This window comes from Sceloporus occidentalis, unplaced genomic scaffold (assembly GCF_023333645.1).
Source record: "Sceloporus occidentalis isolate IW3139 unplaced genomic scaffold, rSceOcc1.0.p SCAF_138, whole genome shotgun sequence".
In the NCBI taxonomy this organism is placed as follows: Eukaryota; Metazoa; Chordata; class Lepidosauria; order Squamata; family Phrynosomatidae; genus Sceloporus; species Sceloporus occidentalis.
The window spans coordinates 1025658-1051607 of record NW_028317118.1 but is presented as its reverse complement, the minus strand read 5'-3'; the positions used below and the strand labels follow the sequence as shown (position 1 = coordinate 1051607).

At 41.0% G+C, this 25950-nt stretch overlaps 2 protein-coding genes across 10 annotated transcripts in view; one reads left to right on the top strand and one right to left on the bottom strand.

Annotated features, from left to right (window-relative positions):
* Nucleotides 1-19352, bottom strand: part of MPHOSPH9 (M-phase phosphoprotein 9) — a 28354-nt gene extending 9002 nt beyond the window's left edge. For 2 of the 4 annotated variants that reach the window (XM_089499593.1, XM_089499594.1), the window contains exons 1-14: nt 19192-19351; nt 16442-16559; nt 15741-15888; nt 14534-14623; nt 9900-10414; nt 7985-8105; nt 7015-7105; nt 5839-5942; nt 5061-5180; nt 3779-4194; nt 2818-2973; nt 2269-2356; nt 1282-1497; nt 398-445 (exon numbers count right to left, since the gene is read on the bottom strand). In XM_089499593.1, coding sequence (XP_089355719.1) covers nt 398-445; nt 1282-1497; nt 2269-2356; nt 2818-2973; nt 3779-4194; nt 5061-5180; nt 5839-5942; nt 7015-7105; nt 7985-8105; nt 9900-10414; nt 14534-14623; nt 15741-15888; nt 16442-16530 — 2202 coding nt within the window. In that variant the 5' untranslated portion in view covers nt 16531-16559; nt 19192-19351. Of the gene's footprint in view, nt 1-397; nt 446-1281; nt 1498-2268; nt 2357-2817; nt 2974-3778; nt 4195-5060; nt 5181-5838; nt 5943-7014; nt 7106-7984; nt 8106-9899; nt 10415-14533; nt 14624-15740; nt 15889-16441; nt 16560-19191 lie in introns of all 4 variants that reach the window. The other 2 variants (XM_089499596.1, XM_089499595.1) reach the window with 2 other exon arrangements.
* On the top strand, nt 19279-24874 carry MTRFR (mitochondrial translation release factor in rescue). Of its 6 annotated transcripts, XM_089499599.1 has the most exons (5): nt 19522-19707; nt 20350-20421; nt 21005-21182; nt 22875-23187; nt 24647-24874. In XM_089499599.1, exons 4-5 carry the CDS (start codon nt 22906-22908, stop codon nt 24857-24859), a joined length of 495 nt encoding a protein of 164 aa, XP_089355725.1. In that variant the 5' UTR covers nt 19522-19707; nt 20350-20421; nt 21005-21182; nt 22875-22905; the 3' UTR covers nt 24860-24874. The 6 variants fall into 6 exon arrangements, with proteins under 6 accessions (XP_089355726.1, XP_089355727.1, XP_089355725.1 ...); XM_089499600.1 differs by lacking the exons at nt 19522-19707; nt 20350-20421 and adding an exon at nt 19279-19429; XM_089499597.1 differs by lacking the exon at nt 20350-20421.
* The last annotated feature ends 1076 nt before the right edge of the window (nt 24875-25950 follow it).

The window sequence follows — 25950 nt, the reverse complement described above, 5'->3', positions numbered from 1 at the left end:
AAAAATAATTTAAAAAAAATTTTCCGGGTTAAGAAAGTTTTTTCGGGTTACGAAAAAACTTTTGGTGCTTTTCGGCGCGATTTCACACCAAATCGCGGCTTTTCCCCATTAGCGCCTATGGGGATTCGGCTTGCGAAAGCCTTTCGGGTTACGAAATTGACAGCGGAACGAATTAATTTCGTAACCCGAGGCACCACTGTAAAAGCCTTATTTCTAAGTATTAAAATTACGTATTTGTCCTCACCCCACATGTGAGTTTCTTTTAATACTTCAGTGTACCTCTGTAGTACATCCTTCATGATCCTGAAGCTCCTTTTCAGTTTTTGGATCTCTCTATTTCATATATAAGTCAATTCCACTTAAGACCATTTTGGTAAACACAAAAGTTTATTCTCACCTTTACTCTTTCGTGTTCTTTCCCAAGGGATTCATATTCTCCTAAAAGCTACAAAAAGATCACACTATAAATCATTGAAGTAGCAGTCCAAATAGCTAAAATTTAATTTCACCAAATATGCTTTTCATGTCAATTATTGATTTATTTTCACACCAAAAACTTATCATAAAAGGAAAGTTAAAATATCAGATTGTCAATATCAAAGGTTTTGGGCTAAAGCCCTGCTTCACTATGATGAATAGGAAGCACTCAAATAAGTGTTAGGACATGATAAATTTTTACAATACTACAGATTTCAACAACTGGAGAGGTAGGCAGATAACCTATGAAACTTTATTCAAAACTAGTATGAGATAAATCCACAAAATAGATTTTAAATAAACTGAGCTTTCTATAATTAATGTTAGCCTATCTCTGGCTGAATTCATTTAGAAAAACTAGGAACACAGTTTGAGATCATCTATTTAGCTGCTAGAGACAAAAAAGAAAATGAGTAGGCAGAGATGAAGGTCTGTTTTCCCAGGTGCTGAAAACCAACACCTAACCATCTGGAGCTAAAGAATAACATTTTTTTTTCACAGTCCCTTTGAAGTCCATATGCTGTTACAGAGAGAGAGTCCTAATACAAAGGTACATTTGTTTTAGCAGAGAGAGCTATAATACCAGTGCAGGGGCATTCCATGATGGAGTAGCATAACTATCAATGTTAGGGAAAGGTTCCTATTAGTTTGTACAATCACCTCAATTAAGAACTCACCTCATCAAGAAACACCTCGAAAAGGATGTTCTGAAGCATTTAGCATCACAAATTGATCTTCTAGCTGAACTTAATCAATACTTCTACAGTCCCCAAATATAATATTATCCTACATTCTCCAACTTACATTCTGAAACATCTTGTTCTCTTCTTTTAACCTGGCATCTTTATTATCTGACAGTTTGTAGGCCTTCTCAAATGCTTCCTCTAGATCTTTAAGCCTCCTCTTCAGACGGCTGATGGTGTTATCTTTCTCTTTGCTGCTTGTTCGCATTTCTTCAATGCGTTCTTGCAAGGCCTTCGCTGTATTGCTGACAGCACAGAAGCGATCCCTCCAGTCTGTCTGAAACACAGATAAGGCAAGGGTCACAGAAGGTGTGCATTTAATGGATGCCTACTTTGAAATTGTCAGCAGAAACCATTGTAATATTTTGAAGTACCAGATTCAAGACAATTCAGTGGCCAAATAAATTTCCATTTTTATTTTTGACAGAATTACATCTTATGGACAAAAAGCCATGAGTTTTCCCATTCAAGTGTGGCCAGATCACTAGCAAAGGACTTTCAGAGAGCTCCTTAGAGCCCTTTCTTCATTCATCCAACAGGTGCGCACATAAACACAACAAGATACTACAATGTGTGTGCACATCCCGCTTAAGTCCCCACACACTCTACTAATTCTTCTTCCCCACTGCCTCTCATACGGTAACTTTTCTCTCCTATATCATGCCCTTTAGACTGTGTGCAGTTGTTTAATTTTTATAAAAACAGCAAGACATTTTTCGGTTCTTTGTAAATAGATACTTCCACCAAATTGTCTGTTTTTGTAGTGATGAGATTTCCCCTGCACTCATTATATTGTATCATTTGTATTAGAAACATGAGCTTTCCTTATGAAGAGCAAGATGTATTTTGTGTATGTGTGTGTAAGGGATCCACATGGACAAGAAACTGAGCATCTCCGCAAGTGATGATCTGTGCCATATCAGGATCCAGGCTGTGACACAAACAAATCATTCAAGAAACTGAGAGATGAGGCAGGAGTTGTCACTTGATACTTTTTTGTTTAATATAAACGAACTCAGTCATGAATTCAGCCATAACGTAAACTTACCACTTCCATTTCCAGGGTGTTATTTTTAGTTTCAAGATCTTGCATGCGATTGTTAGATTCATTCAGTGCCGCCTCCAAATGGTCACATCTAAATTTTAGAAAAATATTTTAGAAAGCATTACATGGGGGAGGGGGGGGGGGCGGGGGGAAGACTGTTTTCTTTACATGGCCGACTGTCAAAAATGGCTGAAATTCCACCGGAAACCTATTTGAACCCAGACACTGCAAGTATAGTTTCCAATGCTTCAGTATTCTTGTCCTCAAAATTAGCAAGATAGCATATATGTGCAATCACAGCATAACCATGGAAGTTCTCCCCACATCTAGCTTCAAAGATAAACCACTAATCTATTTTGAAAGATGGAAATTCATGCTAGAGCAACTCTTTATCTGAAAACCAGCACTACATCTCTCTCTCCCCTCCCTCAAAATAACTGGCATCTTAAAATTTATACAATAATGCTGTATGTTCACCAGTATGTGCCATACATATTCAAAATTCAAAAAAACAAGCAAAATTGTGTGTATTTTTCCAAACTAAGCTATTACCTGTCAACAAGATTTTGATTGATTTTCTTCAAGTCTTGAGAAGATAATTTATGGCTTATTTCCAGCTGCTGCTTTAAGCTTTGAATTTCTGCATCATAATAAGCTCGTAGATCAGCAATATGCCGGGCATGTTTTTCTCTCAAATTCTGCCTGATCCTGTTTTTTTACATGGAAAGGTATAGTTAATACTGCAGCGCCTTACTAGCACATGCAAGTCACCATTAATATTTATTGAACCTTGCCTACAATACGCACTGTCCTCCACCATATCTGCTCCCTTTAATTTTCTATCTTTTTATTATTCAAAAATAGGTGAACACTCATGGCACACACAGTTGGGACAGACCTGCGTTTAAATTGAGGTGGGCCAAGTATGGCCCCTAAGGCCACAGGCTCTCTATTCTCCACCACCACCCACCTCCAAAATAACATCCTCCAGGAACTGTGATTTTGGTTTAAAAGAAGAACTGGCGACTTCCAGTTTTGTTTTACATTTCTGGAACTGTTATTATGGTCTGCAATGGGTACAGGGGGTGGTGAATCCATGCCCACCCCTGGTTTAAATAGACAGGCCTACCACCAGCACATCTAATTTAGTCCTTAGTCTCAGCTCTCCTCATATGGTCTTTGACAAATCACATAAACCAATCTGAAACCAGTTACAGTTTTTGCAAAATAAACCCATCCTTGCAAATAAAATGAAAATTGGGGAGGGGGAACACTTTTTAGGCCATCAAAATGTTTTCCAATTCTTCTTTATTACACATAACATTTATGGCCTTTCCAGCCTAATCACTAGAAGGCAGTTCTTATTCATGGGAAGTGTACCAGGAAAAGCCTGCAATAGCATTTAATGACTTGATGTGATTTAAGAAATCCTTCAGGAAAAACAGCAAAGCAGAAGTTTCTGAATACCAAATACTTATTTGAAAGGCAACGTTCTTACTCATGACTGCCTTACTTGGAGAACACCACAGGATCTTCTGCACATGTTACTGAGACACTAAATTCTGGCAAACTGTTGTCAGATGGAATTTGGGACTGCACAGCTGAAGATGGAGTTAGTGTTAAGTTGTCTTCGTCTTCCATGTTTACTATTGCTTTGCTGGTTTCATTCTGGAAGGTGCAACTACTCCAGGCATCCATGTCCAAAGGTACTGTACTGGAAGTGTATTTTGGCGACCCGACAGACTGAGGTGACGTAACTGTGCTTATGTGGGAAAATGTATCTGTGTCTGAAGACATGAAAAATGCAGGATCTGCCATAGAGTCTGGAGATAAAGAGACCCTCTCTGCAGTGCCATAGAAGGTGTGCAAAGGAAGTCTTGGATTCTGCTCGCCTGGTTTCATATGCAGCGTTGGGTCAAGGGTCAGGATCTGTAAAACAAATGTCAGTAACTAGAATAGAAAATCAGAGTCAAAGTACCTGGGAAAGATTCTTTTGTTTTGCTACCAAGACAGGTAACATGGAAATCATAAGGTGTTAAGTAATAGCTGACATTTGGTAAATACAGCAGGGGGTGAAGAGAGGAAAGAACTATGATACAGATCAGAACTATGTTACAGAAAGAACTATGATAACATGGCATGGGCTGTGTAGTGCACAAGCCTTCACTTAGGAAACCCTGCTGGTCTACTATGGCCAGTGCAGAAAAGTACAATAGCTTTCTCTGTCTCCATGCCTCCCAAAACTCAATGGTTTTGGAAGACTCTGAGTACTGTAATTTTATGGTCCAAACCAGGGTTATCCCAAGGGAACTGAGTGGCTTTAGATTTCATGGATTCTGGTGGACCAGCGATGTTGGCTCTATCATTGCAGAGATTTCTTAGATACAGAGAAAGCCTGGGGCAAAACTTGAGCATGGCACTGCATGATTGCAGCAGGTCTCAAATAGGTCTTTGCCCATTTCTTAGATTGATTACATTTAGTTTCTGTGTTTCCACTTGAATGAGGAGCCACTAGTGTTTTTGTCAAGTAAGTCATGTTTGGTAGTCATGCTATCAAATAATTGAGATACATGAAATAAACACTGTCTTGTACTCCTGATTTTATCAAGGAACAAGAGAAGAGAGGACAATCTGACACTGCGAAAAATTTCACAGTGTACAATTTATTATGTTTTTCACAAAGACCTACTCCTTAGGCATAGTTGTGTTTTGGAGTCTGGGACATAAAGACCAGTCTCTAATAGGAGGAAACACTGAAAGTTTCCAACACAGAGAACTAACACGGAAACCTTTACCTCAGGAGGATGAGTTGATTGCAGTGGGGAAAAGTTCCAGTCTACAAGCTGTTGGTTTTCCCTTTGTTTCTTATGATAAATATCCTTTAAGGATGATGGTTTCATTTCATCACCAGAAGACTAAAAATAAGACAATTAAGATCACTGTTATTACAAGCAAAACATCTATTATATTTAATATAAAGACGCCAAAATGAACTTACAAATCAATTCCAATTTATGGTGACCCTAACAATAAATCTATTATAGGGTTTTCTTGGCATTATTTGTTCAGAAATAGATTGCCACTGCTTTCCTCTGAGGCTGAGAGAATGTAACTTGCCCAGGGAAACCCACTGAGTTTCCATGGAGGAGTATGGCTTCACACCCTAGTCTCCTAGAGTCCTAGTCCAAAAGTCAAACCACTACACCACACTGCTCTCAAGAAAAAGCTTAACAATCCTTTATTTATTTAGAGCATTCATAACCTGCCCTTCAACCAAAAGACTCCCAGAGCAGCTTACAAATGATTTGATGTTTCCCTGCCTTCAGGCTTACAATCTAAAAATACACAAAACACAAGGAAAAGAGGATGGCAGTGTGGGGAGGGGATTAAATACAACAAAAACTATCTATCTACAGCCTTCTGAATAGCCATCTTTCCCCCAATACCATTCAAATGGACTTACTTTAAAGTAATATCTACATGTCAATGCATATCAATTGTTCGTGAGAGAACAGACAAGCTGCAATTTTGAACATCTAGCAACCCATCAATGCAAACAGAGACAAAAGATACCTGCTCCGAGGACACCTTTGCTGGCAATATACTAAATTCATTCCCAAAGTTTTCAGGCAAACTGTGGTACATGTTCTTCTCATCTAGTTTCCAGTATGTCATTCCTAAAGAGTAAAAATGTTTCAAAGTTGATTTCTTTATAGAAAAGAAGCCTAAGATTTTTTTCATACTATGCATGCACATTCAGAATCTTATGAAATACTCATCTGAAATGTTATGCTTCATCAGTAAACAAGGTTTGACATGAAATAATGCAAAAGAGAATATACTGATACTGCAGAAAATACTAGGGAAATTAGCATCAAGAAAGTACAGTAATATTTGTGATTAGCAATATTTCAGCATGATGTCCATCTAAATCCCTGTTTCTTGTACTCCAACTGCTTCCCTGGCTGTTATAAACCAGCATGAAAATTTAAAACAGTTAGAAATACGTTCGATTAATAAAATAAATCAAAGTTATAAAAAAAACCAGCTAATCTATATTCCTCTCTTTACTGACCAATCAAGCAGATAGTGCCTGGGGCAAAATAAAATATTTGTGCAACTTGCTATGTAGCTAATTACTTTGACCATATTGGTTAGAGCTTCTGGAAGCTGAAGTCTAAACACTCTGGAGGACCAAAATTTGAGACCAAGAACCACTAGTTGAAATTTTTCCAGCAGCCTGATCTTAAAGTTCTGAGGTGGGTAGCATCACATATAAAAAAAGGTTTAGCAAAGAGTAAGCTTTATTGAATGCAATAGCCACAATCAGACATCACACTAAAGCATGGTTTAGAACTGGCGTGGTAATTGCACAATTCGCCAGATACTGCTGGACTACAACTCTCATCAGCCATACCCCACATAGCTTGAGGGATTCTAAAAGACTGCACGATTTTCAGTCCTGGTAAAGAGCAACAAGAATGAATAGCACCAGGCTTCATGCTTGCACGCTCCAAACATCTTCGTTTCCAAGTGAGTTTGGAAACTCTGACTTCTACATTTACTTAGCCAGTGTTTGTCATTTCACTTCAACCAACACATAAATAACCATTAAGTGTTGTTTATTTGAAACCATCCATGGCTTGCTGCAGCTCATTCCAGTGAGCTGGAATGAAGCTGCTTTATACCAAGTCAAACCCCTAATCCATGTAAATAACAAAAAAGTAAAATATTAGTAGTTGACTATACCTGAAGTATCAGACACTAAAGAATTTTGGCTTCCTTCTGGTTGACTGAGGTAAAAAGTATACGACGGTGGAACAGCAGCCGTATGATTAGTCTATAATTCCACAGAAGGGGGGGGGGAACCAAAGATTTGTAAACCAATAAATAAATTAAAACATTGTAAGTTTTATACCATGCAAAATAGCAGTACTGAAAAGTGTCATTAGCTATGGCTGGTAATGCAAAGTTGTCAAGATTCATTGACAGTACAATCCCATATACATCTATCCAGAACAAAGTCCCATTGAGTTCCATTGTGCTAATTCCCCACCAACAGCCCTTTCATATTACACCATTACAGCACTGTGATTCCACTGCAATTGCCATGGTTTCAAACTACAAACCCCATGATTCCACAGTATGTTGCCATGGTAGTTCAAGTGGAATCACAGTGCCACAACTGGGTAGGGGGAAAGGGCCCTAAATGTGCATAGGGTAGTAACTTAAGGCAGCAATAAACAGAAGTGCTCAAACAGTCACTGACCAGTCCAAGAAGTGGGCAGAATATACAAAACCATGCAAATAATTCCATGCATCCAAAAAACTTTAAAAGCTTGAAATTTGGAATAGCAGCACTCCAGTCCATATAACAATCCACATTTGACAGTAAGATTTCAAAACCTATCTATAATAAGGAATGGATGAGGAACAGACTCTCTGCTGTTCAAAAGAGGAATGAAGGAAGCTGAAGATGCTGCTCAGCACACATTTCTCCAACCCAGCCACAGCTTAACAAAGGCCCTCTGGATCTCAAAGAGACATGTAGCATAATCCATGCATCTTTACTCAGATGTAATTTCCACTGAGTTCAAGGGGGTTCACTCTGCAGTAAATGTGTGTGGAAGTGCAGCCCAAATCAAGTAGTCTGTTGAATGAAAACAATTACAGAATTTTATTTGCAAAAAGGGTATATGAGGAATGGTACTTCATTTACATTTTCGAGTGCTAATGTCTGCATTTGTTCTCCTCCTTGCACAGGATGTGTATCTCCTTCCATAGTTGTCCTTTTCAGCTGGTTTTGTTTCATCTTTTGAGCCCATGATGTTAATGGTTTGCTGCAGGAAAGAAAAGAAAGCAGAGAAAAATGTCATTGCAACATTGCAAGTTATAGTTACGCTCTACTAAGCACTGCAAAGATTGACCTATCTTTGCCTGTATACATTGTTAGAGGATTAGAGGAAGAAATTTGGACACCAAATTAATTTTACACATTGAGGTTTTTGGCAAAAGACGTTGCCAAGAAAGCAACAAGATGGAAAGAAGATGCAAATCATTATTCCTTCCTCAAACAGTGTGGTTGTTCGTATATCAGAGCATTAAAAATATATCATTTGTGTTTAAAACCTGCAAATCCTATACATGATTGAAGTAGAAGTTTTTAAGAGCATAATGCTTAGTTTCCAAACTATATATGACTTGTTTTCTCATCCCCAAAGTATACTTAAGGGGTGGGGATGGTACTTGGGTTACTTGATAAGCAGTCCTCAAGGCCACAAGGCAAACTGAATGAAGTCTGAAAAGCAATTTGCAATATGCTGGTTTTCAAAAGAAAACAAATCAGAAATAGCGGGCATCAAAATCTGATTACAGCTCCACTAGAGGAGGACTACAGACAGACGCCTGTGAAGCAACTGCCTCCAGACTACCTGATCAAGACCAAAAGTGCTTCATCATACTTATGACCAACAGTTTACATGTTTAATTCCTCACCCCAAGACCAAAAGAAATCACTGATCAATTCTTTCTACAGCAGTGACTCTCAAACAATGGGGCAAGATATGGAGGCCCTGATCCACCCCTCTTCCCCCCAAACATTTTATATGTAAAATTTACACATGCGTTGAGTTAAATAGTGACTTTACTTATATAAAACTGTTCTGATTTGAATGATGTTATTTCTTTATTAAATGTTAAAATATGAATATACATGAATGTGCAAATTAATATGCACACTACATAAACAAAACATTTTTATCCATATATTATGTCGAGTGGGGAGGGTGCGGCATCCAAAAGGTAAAACGTTGGAGTACCACTGACTGACAGCTTTGACAGAATAAAACTCTTTGACAACATATATTAACTATAGAAAGAGGACACAATTCATTGGCGAGGGGGCTCAACATATTATGCTTTCTATGAAAAAAGTCCCAGGTTTAACTGGCATCTCCAGGTAGGGGGGAAAATCTGGAGAAAATCTGTTTGAAACTCTGGAAAACAGCTCCAGTTGTTGTAGAATTCCTTTGATGCCAGCAGCCTTGTCCCGTAAAAGGCAGTTTCCTACATTCCCATGAGCATTGTACTCTTCCAGGATTTCCAGTGTACAATACCTATAGGAAATCACAAAGTACAATGGGCCCTTCTTATCTGTGAACGGAACCCCCTCCACAGATGAAAAAACTGTGGGACCTTAAGTCCCACGGTTTTTAATGATGCCAAGCGGCCATTAGCAACAATGGGCTTGCAGTCGGCAAATGCTTAAATCTGTGGATGGCAAGCCTACAGTTGCGGAGGGCAGGCTGTATCAAGATTTTGAAACGGACAGAGGTTAACAATGCACAGAAATGTTAACCATGTTGCTGCCTGTCTGACACAAACCTGACGAATTTTCAAGAAACAGGAAAGGTTTTTCGATATGTAAACATCTTGTCAAATGAGTAACAGTATTTCACATAAAAATCTAAGTGAATCCAAACGTATGCCAAACCGCAGATGAATGCAAGGAACCCATACACCTTTACGAGCATGTTAGCACATGTTGGCAACAGGTTACAGGTGTTGGGAACTGGACAAACTAAAGACTTACTAATTCTAAATATAAGTCTAATGACCCAAGGTCCGCTACTTACCAGTTTGTTTTTCCACACTGACCTTCATTAATCTCAGACACAAATTCAGCAGGAAAACCTGTATCATCCTTTACTGACGGACCATGCTCTACAGTTGCTTGTGTGCTCTCTCTTTTATTAGGAATACTGGTTGTAACTAAATCCTCCTGTGGTGATGATGCACTGTCTTGTCCTTTGGTAATCTCCTCTGTGTTTTCCATGCCCATCTGAACGTCTTTATATTTGTTAGGACTCAGTTCTGCAGCAGAACAGGTGCCATACCCACTGCTCGTAGAAACACTATTTGCAAGGCACTCTTGATGCACGGCTGAAGCTTCTGGACGACTCTCAGAGCTGCTAGATTTGAGCTGGCTGACAAAGAGCTCATTTTCTTCAAATGTTTTGGACTGCAACCCCATCTGACTTTCTAATGAAGTGAAATCGTTCCTAAATTTGACTGGAGAGTTTTGCTTGGTGCATGAACACACGTTCTGGTTTTGCAGTTTCACCAAGTGTTTGATTTCATTCTGTATGCGCTGCAAATAAAAGTGTGAGCCATCTTTTTTAAAAATGGAAAGCATCTCAGATCTTGCACAATAACTATTAACTTTGGTTATTTTCACTGTAACTCCCATAAGATTTTTCAACATACAGACATAACATGCGGAAATATGTTATGAGACACAAATGAATATCCAAAGAACTGTTCCACTTTTACTACTGAGACACATGCGTGTGCACATTCAGTGTTGCTTGGTTAAGACTATATTAGAAATCTAATGCAGTATTGTAGCTAGATGCAAAGTGAAAAAACAACTACCATCCCAGGCATACTTAAGTGAAACAAGGCAACCTGCGGATTGTGTTGGTCTGGCAAGCGCCCATATTCAAAAATAATTGCTACTTGCCTTCCAAGGTTGATCTAACATAGCATTTAGGAACATGGTTTAAGGCATGATGTCCAGCTTTTTCAATATGACACTTAAAGGAAATTTGTGAGCAAAATTTAGAGGGTACCAAACCACTAACCGTTCCCAATTTGCTTGCAAATAGCCAATAAGGGACTTGCACATATTTAGAGTTCAGAGTCCTATCCTATTATCTACCCTTTTCCCTCCTGAGTTGAGGCTCAGCAGCTGAAAGAGGAGAAACAACCTTCAAACCTATCAAGAAATATCACAGGCCTCTAGCTGGTTCCCAAAACTCAAAACTAGTGATTACCTGATACATATATAAGATTCTAAGCATGTATATCAAGCATGCATATCAACTATTAAGCCCTACCAAGTTCAATGGAGCTTATCTCGATCCGCAGAGAGAGGCAGGAAATATAATTATACTAACAAGGCTGCAACTTTTGACATTTTTTAAAACTTGGAAAACAGAAGGCTTTGGCAAAAACATAGCTATTCATATTTAAGAACAATGCTGAGTCAGATTTAGCACTCACAGCATCTTCTTAAATATGAAGTATTGTGGTCTCATCTTCTTTCTTTTCTAAGCACCATGATTTTAAAAAGTCACTTACCTAGATTCATAGGAATCAGTCAAGCATAAACATAAACATTCACTTTTCAGCCTGACCAATATCTAGCAGAAACTATGATTACTTCATTAGCAGCATTCTTCCATATCACCACAAATCATGAGAACATTTCAATTTTGCGAAAAGCTGAAGATATAGAAGCACCCTCTGACCCCAAGAAAGTGTTCTGACACGAATAGTATTTTCAGGATGATGTACATGAACTTCAGTGGGTTTGTAAAACAATTGCCAAGTTTGAAACAGGCAAATGTTGTGCATTAGCAGCACATGGGATTAGTTCTGGAAACAAACAACCCTGGCAAGCATCCCTTAGTGACAATAAGACCTCTCCACAGCAACACCATAGTGATCATAGATGTCTACACATAAAGAAAGAAGAGCATGAATGACAAAGGGTGAGAGACAGAAAAGAAGGAGGAAACAGGAAGGGGAAAGAACAAAAAAAGAACAATACCTCTGTTATTTGTTTCAATTTCAGGAACTGTTGCTTACTATTAGTGGAGAGGACCATCAGGAAAGGGAAGGGAGAAACAGTAACCAAAAGGATGTAAATATTAAAATTTACCAAATATGCACATATCAAATGTATCAATCCATTTTCACATACAGAAATAGGCTATTATACTTTGATTTCACTATGAAACAGGAATTCAGAAAAAATGTGAACTGCTAAGAAAAGACAACTAAGGCTGAGATCTTGTATCAACAGGTGTAACTATGATGATACTGCTTCGTCATCATAGCTGCTCCTGCCAATGCTACCCCTCAAAAATCTACCTTTGCCAGGCAGTGACCCAACTGAAGTTTATAAATCTCTGCAGATCTGGGCGCTGGGAAATTATGACACAGCACTCTCCCAGTCACAGGGTGTGTTCACAGAATCATAGAGTTGGAAGAGACCACAAGGGCCATCTAGTCCAACCCCCCTGCAATGCAGGAACTCTCAATCAAAGCATACCTAACAGATGGCCATCCAGCCTCTGTTTAAAGACTCCCAAGGAGGGAGATAAGGAGCTGGAGAGACCCCTCAGGATCCTGCTGCAGCTGCTTGCCTCAATATGCCCTGCAGACATGAGAGTGCTGCAGTTATCATTCCCCAGTGCCCTGATCTGCAGTGCCTCAGAAATCGTTCAGCTAGGATACAGCCTAGCTTAAGAGGTAGGGTTCTGGTGTCACATTCAGTTATTAATGAAATAAAGTAAATCCCAAAAATTATGATTATAAACCTGCCAGACTGTATATGCCAAATAACAGTGTTCACTTGTTACAATCAAAATTAGAAAAACCCTAAGCATCTGGTAATCTAGTCAGCAAAAATGTTTGCTGCCTACATGCATGAATTTAGAATGTCTTCTTTCTGGTGCAGGCCCCATCTCTCAGTATCTGGCACTGATAAAACAGAAATCGTTTTTCAGCCACAATTGCAGTAGCAGCTGCACAGTGCTGAGTTCTATAATGCTACATTCTGTATAGCTCAACAGAACTATGCACCAAGGCTCTCCCACAAAGACGTCTGTCATGTTCTCTACGCTACTTTGGGACAGAGCCTCTATAAACAGTTGTAGCTGGATTCTTTCTCTGGAATCAAGCTTACAAAACTATTCCAAATCTGAGTACTCCTATGAGATATAAAGATGAGAAATTTTCTAACGCAAAGTATAAAAATAAAATATACGTTGACATACAACATAATGTCAGCAGTATTTGGTCTTAGAATGGAGCAAATTTGGAACCCAAATACCATTTTCATTTGAAGAATTTCACATGACGGCTTAGTGTCATGTTCTCTACATGTGGAATCTTTAGCTGGTCCAAAGAGCTGTAGCCAGATTTTTAGTGGGAGCTGATCATAGGTAGTACACAACTCACTGGATAAAACTCATTGGCTGCCAGACTATTTCCAAGTTCAACTCAAAGTACTGGTGGTTATGACCTATGAAGCCCTATGTGGCCTAGGTGCTGGCTATCTGAAGGACTGTATCTTCCTAAATGATCCTGTCCAAGCTTTAAGAACTTCAGGCTTCTCTCAATCCTACCAACTAAACAGTAACATTCGATTGGAACACAAGAGACAGCCTTCTCTGTAGCTGCTCCCAGACTTGGAAACCCTCTTTTAGCAAAACTAAGCTAGCTCCCTCCTTGTTATCATTTCATAAACAACTGATAACCTTTTTATTCCAGCAAGCATCGGGGTAACTGATTGTTTTATTTGTTTAGCATGCTGTACTACTTTTAATGTTTCAAACGATGTCATTTAATAGTTTAATATTATTTTAATCATTTTGCATATTTTAAACTGCATGTAGTTTTACTTGTATTTCATTTCTTACATAAACTGCCTTGAGTCCCAGTCTTGGGGAAAAGGAGTGCAAATAAAGTGATTGATGCTGCTATTAAGCACTCTGGTAATGAAAGGTATTGTTACAGCCTAAAATGAACACAATTGCTCATCTCTCCTTTTGCACATACACACAAAAAGAGCACACACTCAGACACAGCCAGGGCCCATGTTCATATGCAAAACACCAAACCAAAATAGTTTAAGCAGTATCCTCAAATTAGTGTAGAACAACTATAAAGCAATTTTCATAACTTTAGGGGGGGGGGGGCAAACCACTGGATAGGTGTAACATTGGTTCATAATACAGGAAATACAGAAAAGTGAAGTGTTCTAAAAATCTAGACTGTTACCCAACTGCTCTGCCTCATTCATATCCTTAAAAAAAACCAAGATGTCTGCACTGCAGACTACTGAGGCTAACATTAAGACTTTGTGGTGCAAGCTTTGATAGATAGAGCTATTTTCAGCAAATGAACTAAGTGGTATCCAAAGTTGGTGGAGATGTGTGTGTGCTTGTATACATACATGAACAGACTACATACATAACACAGAATAGTATACAAACATTTCTGTGCTGTACCTTTGAGTACTGAAGATGTGCACACACCACTCCACCACTGAGGATGCAATTTCATGAATAGGACGTCTGAAGAGACAAGGCACATCCAAACCTCTAGCAGCTGTCCATGCCTCCCTAGGGATACCAACCTCACATATTTGACAGCCCCTGTTTTAGTTTAATGTGATAATTTAAACTAAAATACTTACATGGATTTGATGATGGAACACTTTTTGCTGGGCAATTATCTGTTCTTGGCATTGCTTCTCCACCAGTCTGAACAATCGTAGCCACTTAGTCTATTAAAACAAATACATTTTGAGATAAAATAGTGTTTATCTTCTCAGTATTAACAGTTTTATTACTTCCGGAGACAGCTTATGTCTCATGTAATGAGGACATCTCCCAAGTTGTTTAGTAGTCTCATCTCATAAAACTGCCCTTTGAGACAGAAAATGCCTTCATTCAGTCTCCTTGTCTACACAAACATATGTCACATAACGCAGAAGCCTAGTGCAATATGCTGATGAGATACATGCATAGTCAGTTCAAGCACTGATGCTAGAACTGACTAGTGTTGCAGTAGCCTGCAACTGAGAAATACAAGCCTATAGCACCCAACACCTTGAATGACCATTTGCAAGTGGCACCAGATACTGTTCATTCCATTTTGAGCAGTTGCAGCAGCTTTAATAATAGTTTCACAGCTACTAACTTATGGAGTATCCTGGTTCTCAAGCATGGGTGGATGTATTGAAACTTGGTAGGCTGTCCTGACACACCTGGAAGGGCTGTAGCTCAATAGCAAACTACATGCTTTGCATATACAGTTGGCCCTCCGCATCCACCGATTCTTTATCCATAGATTCAAGCATCCCCAGCTTGAAAATATTTTTTAAATATTAATTTCAAAAAGTAAACCTCAACTTTGCCATTTTATATAAGAGACACCATTTTGCTATGCCACTGTATTTAATGAGATTTGAGTATCCACAGATTTTGGTATCCAAATGGGGTCCTGGAATCAAACACCATGGATACCAAGGACCCACTACAGGACATTTCAGTGCATCCCAAAAAAAGGATCTCAGTTGGCAGGGCTTGTACAAGACATCAGCAAACTATCATATGCCAATAGCCTTTGGGACTAGAAAGCTCAATGGTCTGTCTTAGTATAAAGCAATTTCATATGGGCCAGGCTATAGGGCTACTGTGATACAGCACAAGTGTGACATTACAGATTATATCCACAGCAAACAACAAAAATTAATACACATTTCCTTTAAAAAGAACATCACAGCTGACGTGTCAACTATTACACAGATTTTGGGAGCAGACTGTTTTTATTGGGTTATATAAATGTGAAGCCTTTGTAATCATTGAGAAAACAGTTTTAAAAATCAGATTATTCCATACTTCACAGTTCTTCAGTATTTCCAAGTCTTCACTGCTTTGAGTGTCTTGCATGAAAGAAGCCAACAGACTAGCCTCAGTAGTTATTACAGAAGGCCCAGTTTTCCCTGAGAGATCAGCGATAGCATTTGGGCTGGACAACCGACTGCTTCTGGGGAAGAAAAGTACGTGGATTCATTCTCAAATATTGAATTCTGTATCAAACATAGAACAGGCTCTGTAATGCCATGTTACCAGAGCAAAATCCACTCTGTTTGAAGAACACAAGACGGAACAAGCCACAGAAAACAATACTTGTCAAATCAGCTGAAGGATTTCCAGACCTTTAAAGAAACATTGCTAAAACCAGTGAAAACAAATGCCACATCAACATGAATGAACATATGGTCTTGTGTATTGATGCAGGTTTCTTGTTTGATAAGTTTAGCCTTGTCAAGACCTAGAGACATAAAATAAGCAACCTCTCTGTTTCACAAACATCACTAAAGAAACAAGAATTGTAATAAACTTTCTATTTTAGGCATACTGTTCAGATTTTGGACTTGTCCTCCTGGTCTTCATTTTAGAGCCTGCATACATGAGCAATACTTACTATTCAGCTATATACCTACGCATACATTTTATTTGGAAGCCAGACCTGGGGAAGTTTTCATTCAGCTAAGAAATACATTAAATAAACACACTGTTGAAGCTATCACATTTACCTGGTATTAACTAAGTGATAATCATTTCTGGCATCAGAGTCCACAGAAGACGTCTCTTGTTCAGTTTTTACCAAGCTGATGTTTTCCATCTCTCATCCCTGAAAAGACTGCGGATATCCTTTCAAAACAAGAAAACATAAGATGGCATGTCATAAAAGGAACTCAGATTCATTGCTAGAAGACATGGAATCAGTCCAAGAGTCCTGCTATGTTGCAGTATTTTCAAAACCTAAAATTTCAGAAGAATATCTTCTAAGCTGTAAAATGACTTCAGCAATACATGTGGCATAAAAATTAAGCATTCTTGACCCAAGTTAGACTATTGATTCACTTTTTTCCCCAACATCCACTCACCAATATTCCATGTATATCCTATGTTTCTCCCAACATGGAGGCCAAAGGGGGCTCATGGCTTAGATGGAAACAAAAGTACAGCAAAAAAGCAATGAGACTCTTACCAAAGAGTGCAAATTCAGCAGCACTCGTCTGCAACATAGTAGATAAGGCTTGGGAAACATGTGGCCCTCCAGATGTTGGACTTCATGCCATCATTTCTAACCACAGCTAGAATAATGTAGGGGAATTAAAATCCAACAATATCTTGAAGGCCACAGTGAGCCCCACCAAATTGCCTTGAACAGCCAACACCTCTTGGAAGAATTTATTCATTTCCAAACACATTTTGTAGACTCAGTTTCCTCGGGACAATTTAACAATTCATGGAGACCCACGACATGTTGGCCAAATAGCCTCCCAAAGCATTCGTTTGACCAGTGGGCCAGGATCCAAAAAAGAGGCACTCCACATTATCAGCAAAGAGGAATCCTCCACTGTGAAGAATCCATACAGAAAAACCAGGAATTAACATGCTTCCGCTACATGATGCCTGACCTACTTCTTCCTTTCCACAATTTCTGGCACATGAATTATTTGTACTACAACCTAGATCCCCTAGCATGGTTAACATAGCACAAATTGGTGGGGATTTAGGAACCATTAGGAACAAAACCCAGATACCTAAAACAACTCTAAAAAAGAGAGAAAGCATCACCATGCCTATAAGAAATCTGCTGCCCTGGCTGTATCTGTCAAAGCAACATGGAGAACGTCAGGCAGTAATCTGCGCAACAACTAGCCATTATATTTAAGAACCTTATGAAGTCCTAGCTGCTACTGGATACCAGGGATTAGGAACCTCTGGCTTGTCAGCTAAACTCACCCCTCCACATCTGCAGCTTTGACTTTTGCGGACTTGATTATTCAGGGATTTTATTCATATGTTCCCTCTCGAAATAGCTAGGTCCTCCAGCCAACTCTATGGTCAATTTGAAGCAAAAGTTGCACTAGAGATTCCTAGAGAGGACACTCCCCTAGGCCTTTGCAGCTCCTCCAGCACAATTCTATGGTTAACGTCTGGCAGATGTTGACCACAGAGTTGCACTGGAGGACCTAGAGGTTCCTAGAGAGGTGTTCTCTCAGGTGAAAACATGGTGGTTTTGTTATTTGTGGTTTTCCCACATTCGTGGGGGTCCTGTGCCCCTAACCCCAGCGAATGTAGAAGGATGAGTGTACTTTAGAGGTCAATTCCCAGAAGCCCTTATTGTTGGTCATGGTAGGTCAGGCTTCTGGGTTCCAAAGGTCCAAAATGTGTGGAGGAACCAAAGAGTCATGACTCTAACATACAGCCCAATACAGTGGGCCCTTGATCTCCATTTGGCACTTGGTTCCAGGACCCACACCCCCATAAACACTGAATCCATGGATGTTCAGGTCGTATTAAACACAACCAATAGTAAGATGGTGCCCCTTATCAAAAATGGCAAAACCATATCATAGCATATTTATTCGGATCCCACTCTTTCCCCAGAACTGGGACTCAGATCAAGCTTTTCTTTTTGGAATATATATACATATATATATATATATATATATACTGAATATTTCCAAGCCATGGATGCTTGAATCTATGCATAAAACAAACCAGTGGCTCTGGAGAGCTGACTATATATAGAAGCCTACAAGGAACAAATGGGCAGCCATGGTCTTGCAAATGTTTTTGACCAACCATTTCCTTTATCGTGTCACTTCTTTTATATCACCCGATACCTTTCCCCTATTATAAACCACATTACTGTTATTATTCAACCAGCAGGGCTTCACTTTTCTCTTTGCCAACACTCAGAGCAGCTTCTATTATAAAGAACCAACACAGAAGGCTTTGAAGCCCCCCCCCACTCTTATTAACAAGCATTATTATTATCACTCATGGGGAATTATTAGCATTATTATTATTAACCATGGGGAGAGAGAGATAAGAAATAATAATAAGAAGAATTCTATGCTCCTTTGAGCTTCTGGAAAGGATGTTGTTTGGAAAGACCCAAGAGGTTGTTGTTGTTATTATTATTATTATTATTATTACTAACCAACCCCCCAAGGAAGCATACCTGCCTCGGCCTTTCCCCCTTTCAGCCTCCCAACAGCCCTGCCTGGGAGGAAAACTGGAATCCGAAGCCACTTCAGAAGACCGGGCCTGAGGCAGGATTCGAACTCAGGACCGGGCTCTCAAATAACAACTCTATTCCCCTCCCCCTTTTCCTTTCAGACCACAAACCTCCTCCTTATTGGCTCAAACGGCTGCTACTCGACTAGTTGGGGGCGTGGCCGGGAGTGAAAATTAGGGCGGCGAGGCCCCCCCTCCCCGAAACCTGAGCGTTGTTTGTGAGGTATTTCCGCCTCTTTTGCCTTACCTGCATTTCGCCTCGCGGGCCTTTCCGGCGGCGAGGAGCGGAAAGCTCCCCGCGCTCCCTTCTCCCTTCCGGGGAAAACCGCAGCCTGTAAACAAGCGCCTCTCCCGCCTCAGGATTGGCGGTTGAGATTCGAAGCGCTTCAGGCCGACGCCAAAGGCTCGGGGAGCCGCTCGACGCCGGCCGGGATTGGCTGCCCTGGAGCCGACGGCGCATCCCTATTGGCTGCCGGGGAGCGGGGGTATGCGCGTGGCCGAAATGGGCGGGGCAAGAGGCTTGTGGCGGCCATTGGTCTTCCCGCGGCTCGCGCCGCTGGAAGAGGAGCATGACGTCTCTCAGGGGTCCTGCTCTGTGATTGGTTCGCGGGGTGCGTGGGCGGGTTCTCCCGTCGCCCTATTGGGATTAAGTTTAGCGTTGCCACACTTTTCCCTTCGTCGTTTGCTTTGTGTGTGCGTGCCAGCGCATGCGCAGAAAGGCTGGGGACGAAGCCTGGTCTGAGGGAGCCATAGAGTTAAATAGGTAAGAGAGGCTGCCAGAGAAAGACAGGGATGGGGGCTGTTAGGGCTTCACTTTCTTGGGACAACGAAACTCCCAGGGCAGCCTTGAGGCAGCCATTCTCTCTCAGTCTGGCCTACCTCATAGGGCTGTTGGGAAGAGCTGGGGAAGCTTGAACCCATTGCAGCAGTGACTCCCCAACCTTTGGTCCTCCAAATGTTTTGGACTTCAGCTCCCACAAGCCCCAGTTAGCTTGACCAACAGCAGGGAATTCTGGGAGCTGGAGTCCAAAACATCTGGAGGACCAAAGGTTGGGAACCAGTGCATTGGAGGAAGGAACTCAAAGAGTTTGCCACTGCCATCCATTGAGGCTGAAAGGCTGGTATAGTTGAAGGCTAGTTAACAACGACAAACTCAAGTTGACAGCCAAAGCTTTCCTAGACTTTAAGTCTCCTTCCTCGGAGAATTAGACCAAAGCCTAGGACTGCTGCTGCTGCTGCTGCCAACTGCTTTCTCTCAGTCAGTCTCAAAGGGACTACAAGATCTCTCTACAGTCTAACATGGCTATATCTAAATATACTACAGTATATTACAGTATAGTAAATATTATCTGAAGACGTGGACTGAAGTCTAGGAAAGCTCCTGCTGCCACCTTCTTCCTTTCAGAGAGTCTCAAAGGCGCTGCAAGATCTCTGTGTACCGGTTCGACAGAATAGCTTTGTATCCAACAACAACAAGGTTGGTAGAAGCCAGTGGGAAGATGCATTCAGCCAGACTGCATCACTGGGAAGACTGGAGGTAACAGAGGCGACAGAATAGTGCCAGGAAGGAGTTTCTTTCCCTGGCAGCTTCCAGTGCTGCCCTCCCATTTGGTAAACCCTGCGGTGGTAAGAGAGCGCAGCCTCCACTGTTCCTTACCATGATGAGCCGCCGCCAAAATCTGCTTCTTGGTGGAGCATCCAGTTGCAGTGCTGCAGCAGAGTCTTCCTAGCAGGCCCTGCAGCAGAAGGCATGCTGCAGACCCTTTTCTTTTTCCCGGTCTCATTGATTTCCCTGGCAACTGGGGTGGCAAACCTTGGATTGTGACTTCACTGCAGAGGGAGGGAAGCTGGAGGGGGAAATGTGTAATGAAGGAGGAGGTAAAAGGTTTGTCTTTGAATTAATACGCCAGATTTTGTCCCTTGTGGGTCGTTTGTATTGTACTTTTCCCTGCCTGGGTGCACTTGAACCCGCCTCGAATCCCGTTGTGGGAGAAAGGCGGGATAGAAATCCTTGAAACAAATAATAAATACACTTAAGGAGTCTTCTTTTCACTCCGAAGGCCGTCCTTGTTCAGAGAGGCAGCTTGAGCATCATGGTGCAGCCGACATGATGGTTTTGCTCTTGAGAGGCAGACTCTGGACTGGAAACCATTTGAGACAGCTCTTCAGGAGCAGGAGAGAGAGCAGAATATCATAAACATGGACAAAAACAGAAGGATTTATGTTCTTAAAGCTCAGGTTTGTTTCTCAGATCTCATTATTCCAGTATAGTACTCAGGCTGGCTTGTTGCGGCCTTTTTGCCAGTATAGACTTCAGAAGTGTCCAGGTTTCCCTCCCATCTCTCTTCTCAGCGATTCATTTATTTCGTTTCTGTGCCTCCTTTTCCCCAGAAAGGGACCCAAGGTGGCTGAGAAATAACACTGTTTTAAAACACTGCAATAAAAAATATTAAGGGACAATTGACATCGACCCGCTAAAAACAGTATAAAATTACATAAACACACAGAAGTTAAAATTGTAGCTGAAGCTATTTGGAATGGTTGGCCTATTGATGTAATGTTTCCTTATATCCCGCCTTTCTCCCATTATAGGGACTCAGTATAGGGACTTGTTACAGCATATATGGGAGGAAGGGGCAAAGCAGAGGAGTGAATACGTGGAAGAGAAGGTAGCTGACTCTGCATTCTGCTGTGTTGTCAGAAAATGTAAAGGTGTAATGTAGACCTCCAAGTTATAACTTATAACAGTCCTGAAAAAGAGTTTTACTGTTTGGCCTATTAATTTGTAAGTGATTCTCCTTCTTTGTCAGAGGGGATTTGCTTTATGAATCCCAAAGGTATGCATTTGGAGTCATGTTAACAAAACAGAAGAGTACCTCTGTTTACCCACAACTCATTACTAGGGAATGCATTTGTCCAAACAAAACAGTAGTAGTGGTGAGCTCTTCAGCACTTTCCAAAGCACTATGATCCAGATTTGCCACTGTCTCTTGGTTTCTACTGCCACCAAGTGATTGTTTTGACTCACTGGGAATGCTGAAGTGTCTCCATGTCCCATGAATCAACAATTTCCACATTTCACAGGGATCCTTTAAGCTCTAAACGTTTATTTTCTTGAAGAAAGGTTTATTTTCTCTTGTTTCATTGACAACAGATAATTGTGACTAGGTTGGTGTATACCGTTTCCTGAGAAAAAGATTCACTGCAGCCAATAGTTGCAAAATAAACTTATACTGCTGACCAGCAAGGTGATATTTCAATCCGAGGAGTCAAGAGAAGAGTTCAAGGCAGTGCTTCAAAAATATCTTTTAAGTAGAATGAGCATAATACCCTGAAGCAATCTATAACAAAGCAGTGAAAGAGTAATACTCTGGAATCCAGAATATTATCTTACCTGCCGTTCAGATACAGATGGCTTTTGGCATGTTAGGTTCTTCTAAATAGTGCCTTTCTGGCTGTGGTTCAGGGGCTGGGAAAGGCTTGGTCAGTAGTAGCAGAGTAACCATCTAGCAGCCCTGCTCATGTTGCAGGAGTTTGGCGACATGGGTAAGCTTTGACAATAGTGGGTGAGGTCAAATCACCAGACATGATATCATTTCTTTTGACGCTAAATCTACCCTGGAACTTAACTCTAATGCTAAGTCAGCAGGATTAATGAAAAGGGACAGCTGACATTCCACATCACACTGAAGTTGTCCATCTCCCTCCGTAGTCAGGACATATGACACCGTAAAGTGTGTGGAATCATAGAAAATGGCTCTGTTCTCTGAAAAACAAGTGCTGAAATTTTATTTTCTTCTGAAAACATCTATTTTGATACATGTAAAATGTATCTCAGCACATATAAAATGCATGTAAATGTTGCATTTAGTCAGTAAGCCGGATTTCCTGAATGCTACTAATCCATCCCTTTCTGCCCTCTCCCTTCAGAATTAGAGCCTGTGAATCTGGGTTTCTTTAAATGCCTCCTTCAAGTTTTCTACTGTTGAAAAGCTCATTGACCAGACTTAGCGGTTTCTCTCAAGCTCCGAGACTCTGGGGAAAGGAGCATTTTTTAGGACCTCGGTGGCCTGGATCTTTGCTCATCCCAGCAAACAAGAAGAGCTCCGACAATCTCTTTCCTCTAAATGAAGCAGATCTGGAAGAGCAGTTTGTACGTGGCTCTGGACCCGGAGGCCAAGCAACAAATAAGACCAGCAATTGTGTGGTCCTGAAGCATCTTCCCTCAGGGATTGTAGTCAAGGTGATTTATTTGACATCTGCCTTTGTACAAAGCTCAGCTGTCTTAGTAATGTAGAGACACACTGCAGGAATCTTGCAGTTTAAAACCACTTTCACTGCCCTGGCTCAGTGCTAGGAAATCCTGGGAACTGTAGTTCATTGTAGCACCAGAGCGCTCGGACAGGGAAGTCTAAATGCCTCACAAAACTACAGGTCCCAGAATTTTACAGCATTGAGCCAGGGCAGTTAAAGCCGTTTCAAACTGGATGATTTCTGCAGTGTGTTTTGGACCATGGACAAGTCCCTTATACTGAATCAGACCATTGATCTGTCTTACCCAGTATTGTCAACTCTGGCTGGCAGTGGCATCACTCTCCAGTTCAGTGATGGAATTAAGGCAGGATTCTTTCATAGCTGTACATGGGGATCCCTGTTTTATCTTGATGGCATTATATCTAAGTACTAAAACGATGTGATAGTCCTTAACCTATGAAATCAAATAAGATTTGTGTGGAACAATCTGTACATGATTTCACATGGACCTTAAAAGTAAGGCTGAATCCTGATGAAAAATCATGTCCAGATGATTACACAGGCAGCTTTGACCCAAATAACTAAAATATGTGACTGGACATGTGGCCAAATAAGACAGGTATGTGTGTTCATCACATTCCTAAGAATCACTGGGTGCTCTGCTGAGCTGTGAGTTGGTAGACACTTCAGTTGGAGTCTCTCATCCTGATTCCTTAGAAAGGTGCTACAAGATCTCTCTGTGTACTGATTCTATAGACCAACAAAGCTATATCTTTGCATTCTGCTGTATCTGTAGTAATCCTTAGATTGGAGTGGGGAGCTGTGGCCCTCCCAATGTGTTTGTCTTGCATCTCCCATCAGTCCTTAGTAGTTTAGCCAGTGGCAAGGGATTGTGGGAATGGCAGTCCAGCAACATTTGGAGGGCCACAGTTGCTCACCCTTGCTTTGAGTAGTAGTGAAACTAGATTTCTATAAGGTGGGCAGTTCTACCTCACCTGCTGACAAAGGCATCCTTTCAGGTGGTGATTTCTGAGGCCCTGAAGGTGACAAGTATGATCAGATCTTGAAGAACCTACTTGAGTCTGTTCTAGATTCTAGCACAGTGTGACCTGACTGGTGCTGTACCCTAGCTTCCCCCAAGTTTGCCTCCTCCACACTAGATAAAGGTGTCCAGATAAAGATGGCAGTGCATTGTCTAGTCACCTTTTCCTTTCTTGATGTCCACAAGACATTTGTCATCTCTACCCTGAAATCTCATCTGGTTAGCTCCTATAAATATTTTGGTCTTCTGCAGTCCCTTCTCAAGTGCCCTCTTGGACCGTTTGCTGGCTCTTGTATCTACTGGTTATCTGTTGGTATCATCATACCTAGGCCTTCAATAACCTTTCAAACTTTCATCATACAGCAGGCTACACTCACCTGAGTAAATTAATTTTCTTTCCCTCTAGTGCCACCAGACAAGATCAGTAGAGCAGAACCGTAAGAAAGCCAGAGAGATTCTGCAAGAAAAGGTCGATGTTTTCTATAAAGGTGAAACCAGTGACGTCATTAAGGAGAAGAAGGAGTCAGAGAAGAGAAAGCAAGAGAAGAGGAAGCGAGCAAGAGAGAACCTTGAACGGAAAAGGCAGTTGAAAGAAATGCAGGAGTTGGATAAAAAATAAAAGTTTGCGTGTTGAAGGGGATCTCTAGATTTTCTTTTCTGACACATTTGTTATGATTTTCGAAATACTAGTTTGGAATTACAAGTAATACACAGACGTTAAAAAAATGCAAGTGGTGGTATCATTAGGCTATTGAGTGGTCATCCTAAGTGGGGAAGAACTGCAAAATGCTTCACTGACCCACAGTGATATTTTGGTGGACTATTGGCGTTTATTATTGTTGTTGTTGTTATTGTTATTATTCAAGGGAGCCAACAAACCTATCTTGTCTTACATTCGAGCAGGACATACCTTCATGCTGAACTGCTGAATGTAGGAACTATTCCACACTGAGCTGTGAAACTCATTGGGTGGGTGACGCCGGACCAGTTACTGCTTTAGCCTGGCCTATCACATAGGCTTGTGAGAGGTGTTGGTCTTACCTCTTTGGAGGAAAGTTGGGTTAGACACAATACTGACATCTAAATATTTGCAATGACTGTGCAGCACCACAGGTTATCTTAACTGCTTCAGAATATGGGCATTACCCCACCCCCAGTCCAGTGAACTATTACTTTAGGACCAAAAACCCTAGTGAACTACTGGGCTGCAAAGCATGTTGTCCAGCCCAGTGTAAGCAGGGTCTCTCATTTTGGTATACCAAGTACAGAATACAGTGGGCAGCCCTCAATCCCAAACTTAATCCCAGTGAAGCAGCTGGCCTCAACAGGCTATCTTTACCCTGCTTTACCCTAACAGTGCCAGTGCGGATTGCTAAAGGCATATGGTTTTTCTTAAAGCAGGTTCTCTCTTAGAGGCCAGACAAACAGATGTGGACTTCACTCAAACAAGAAGTTGTTCATTACGTGTGAAGTCAGCAAGGAATTGTCTGAGGCTTTGTAGAGCCAGTGTGTCACTTGAAAAGCACTGCAGTACCGACCCTATGGCAAACTGCCATGGTCTGGAGCCCTTTCCAGAATACATACATAAGTCAAAGCTCCTGCCAAGGACTGTAGCCTTCAAGCCCAGCTCTCTGTGGAGGTTGGCCAAAGGTGAAGCAGTCAAAACTGCTTCTTCAGCAACTGCAATTCTCAGGCCTTGGAGCCAGACCT

Bases quoted from the DNA above. Each gene is read 5' to 3' on its own strand.
- MTRFR (XM_089499600.1), top strand. From the start codon at position 22,906: ATGCCTCCTTCAAGTTTTCTACTGTTGAAAAGCTCATTGACCAGACTT. The intron at 23,188-24,646 runs GTGATTTATTTG...CTTTCCCTCTAG, and splicing joins CCTCAGGGATTGTAGTCAAG to TGCCACCAGACAAGATCAGT.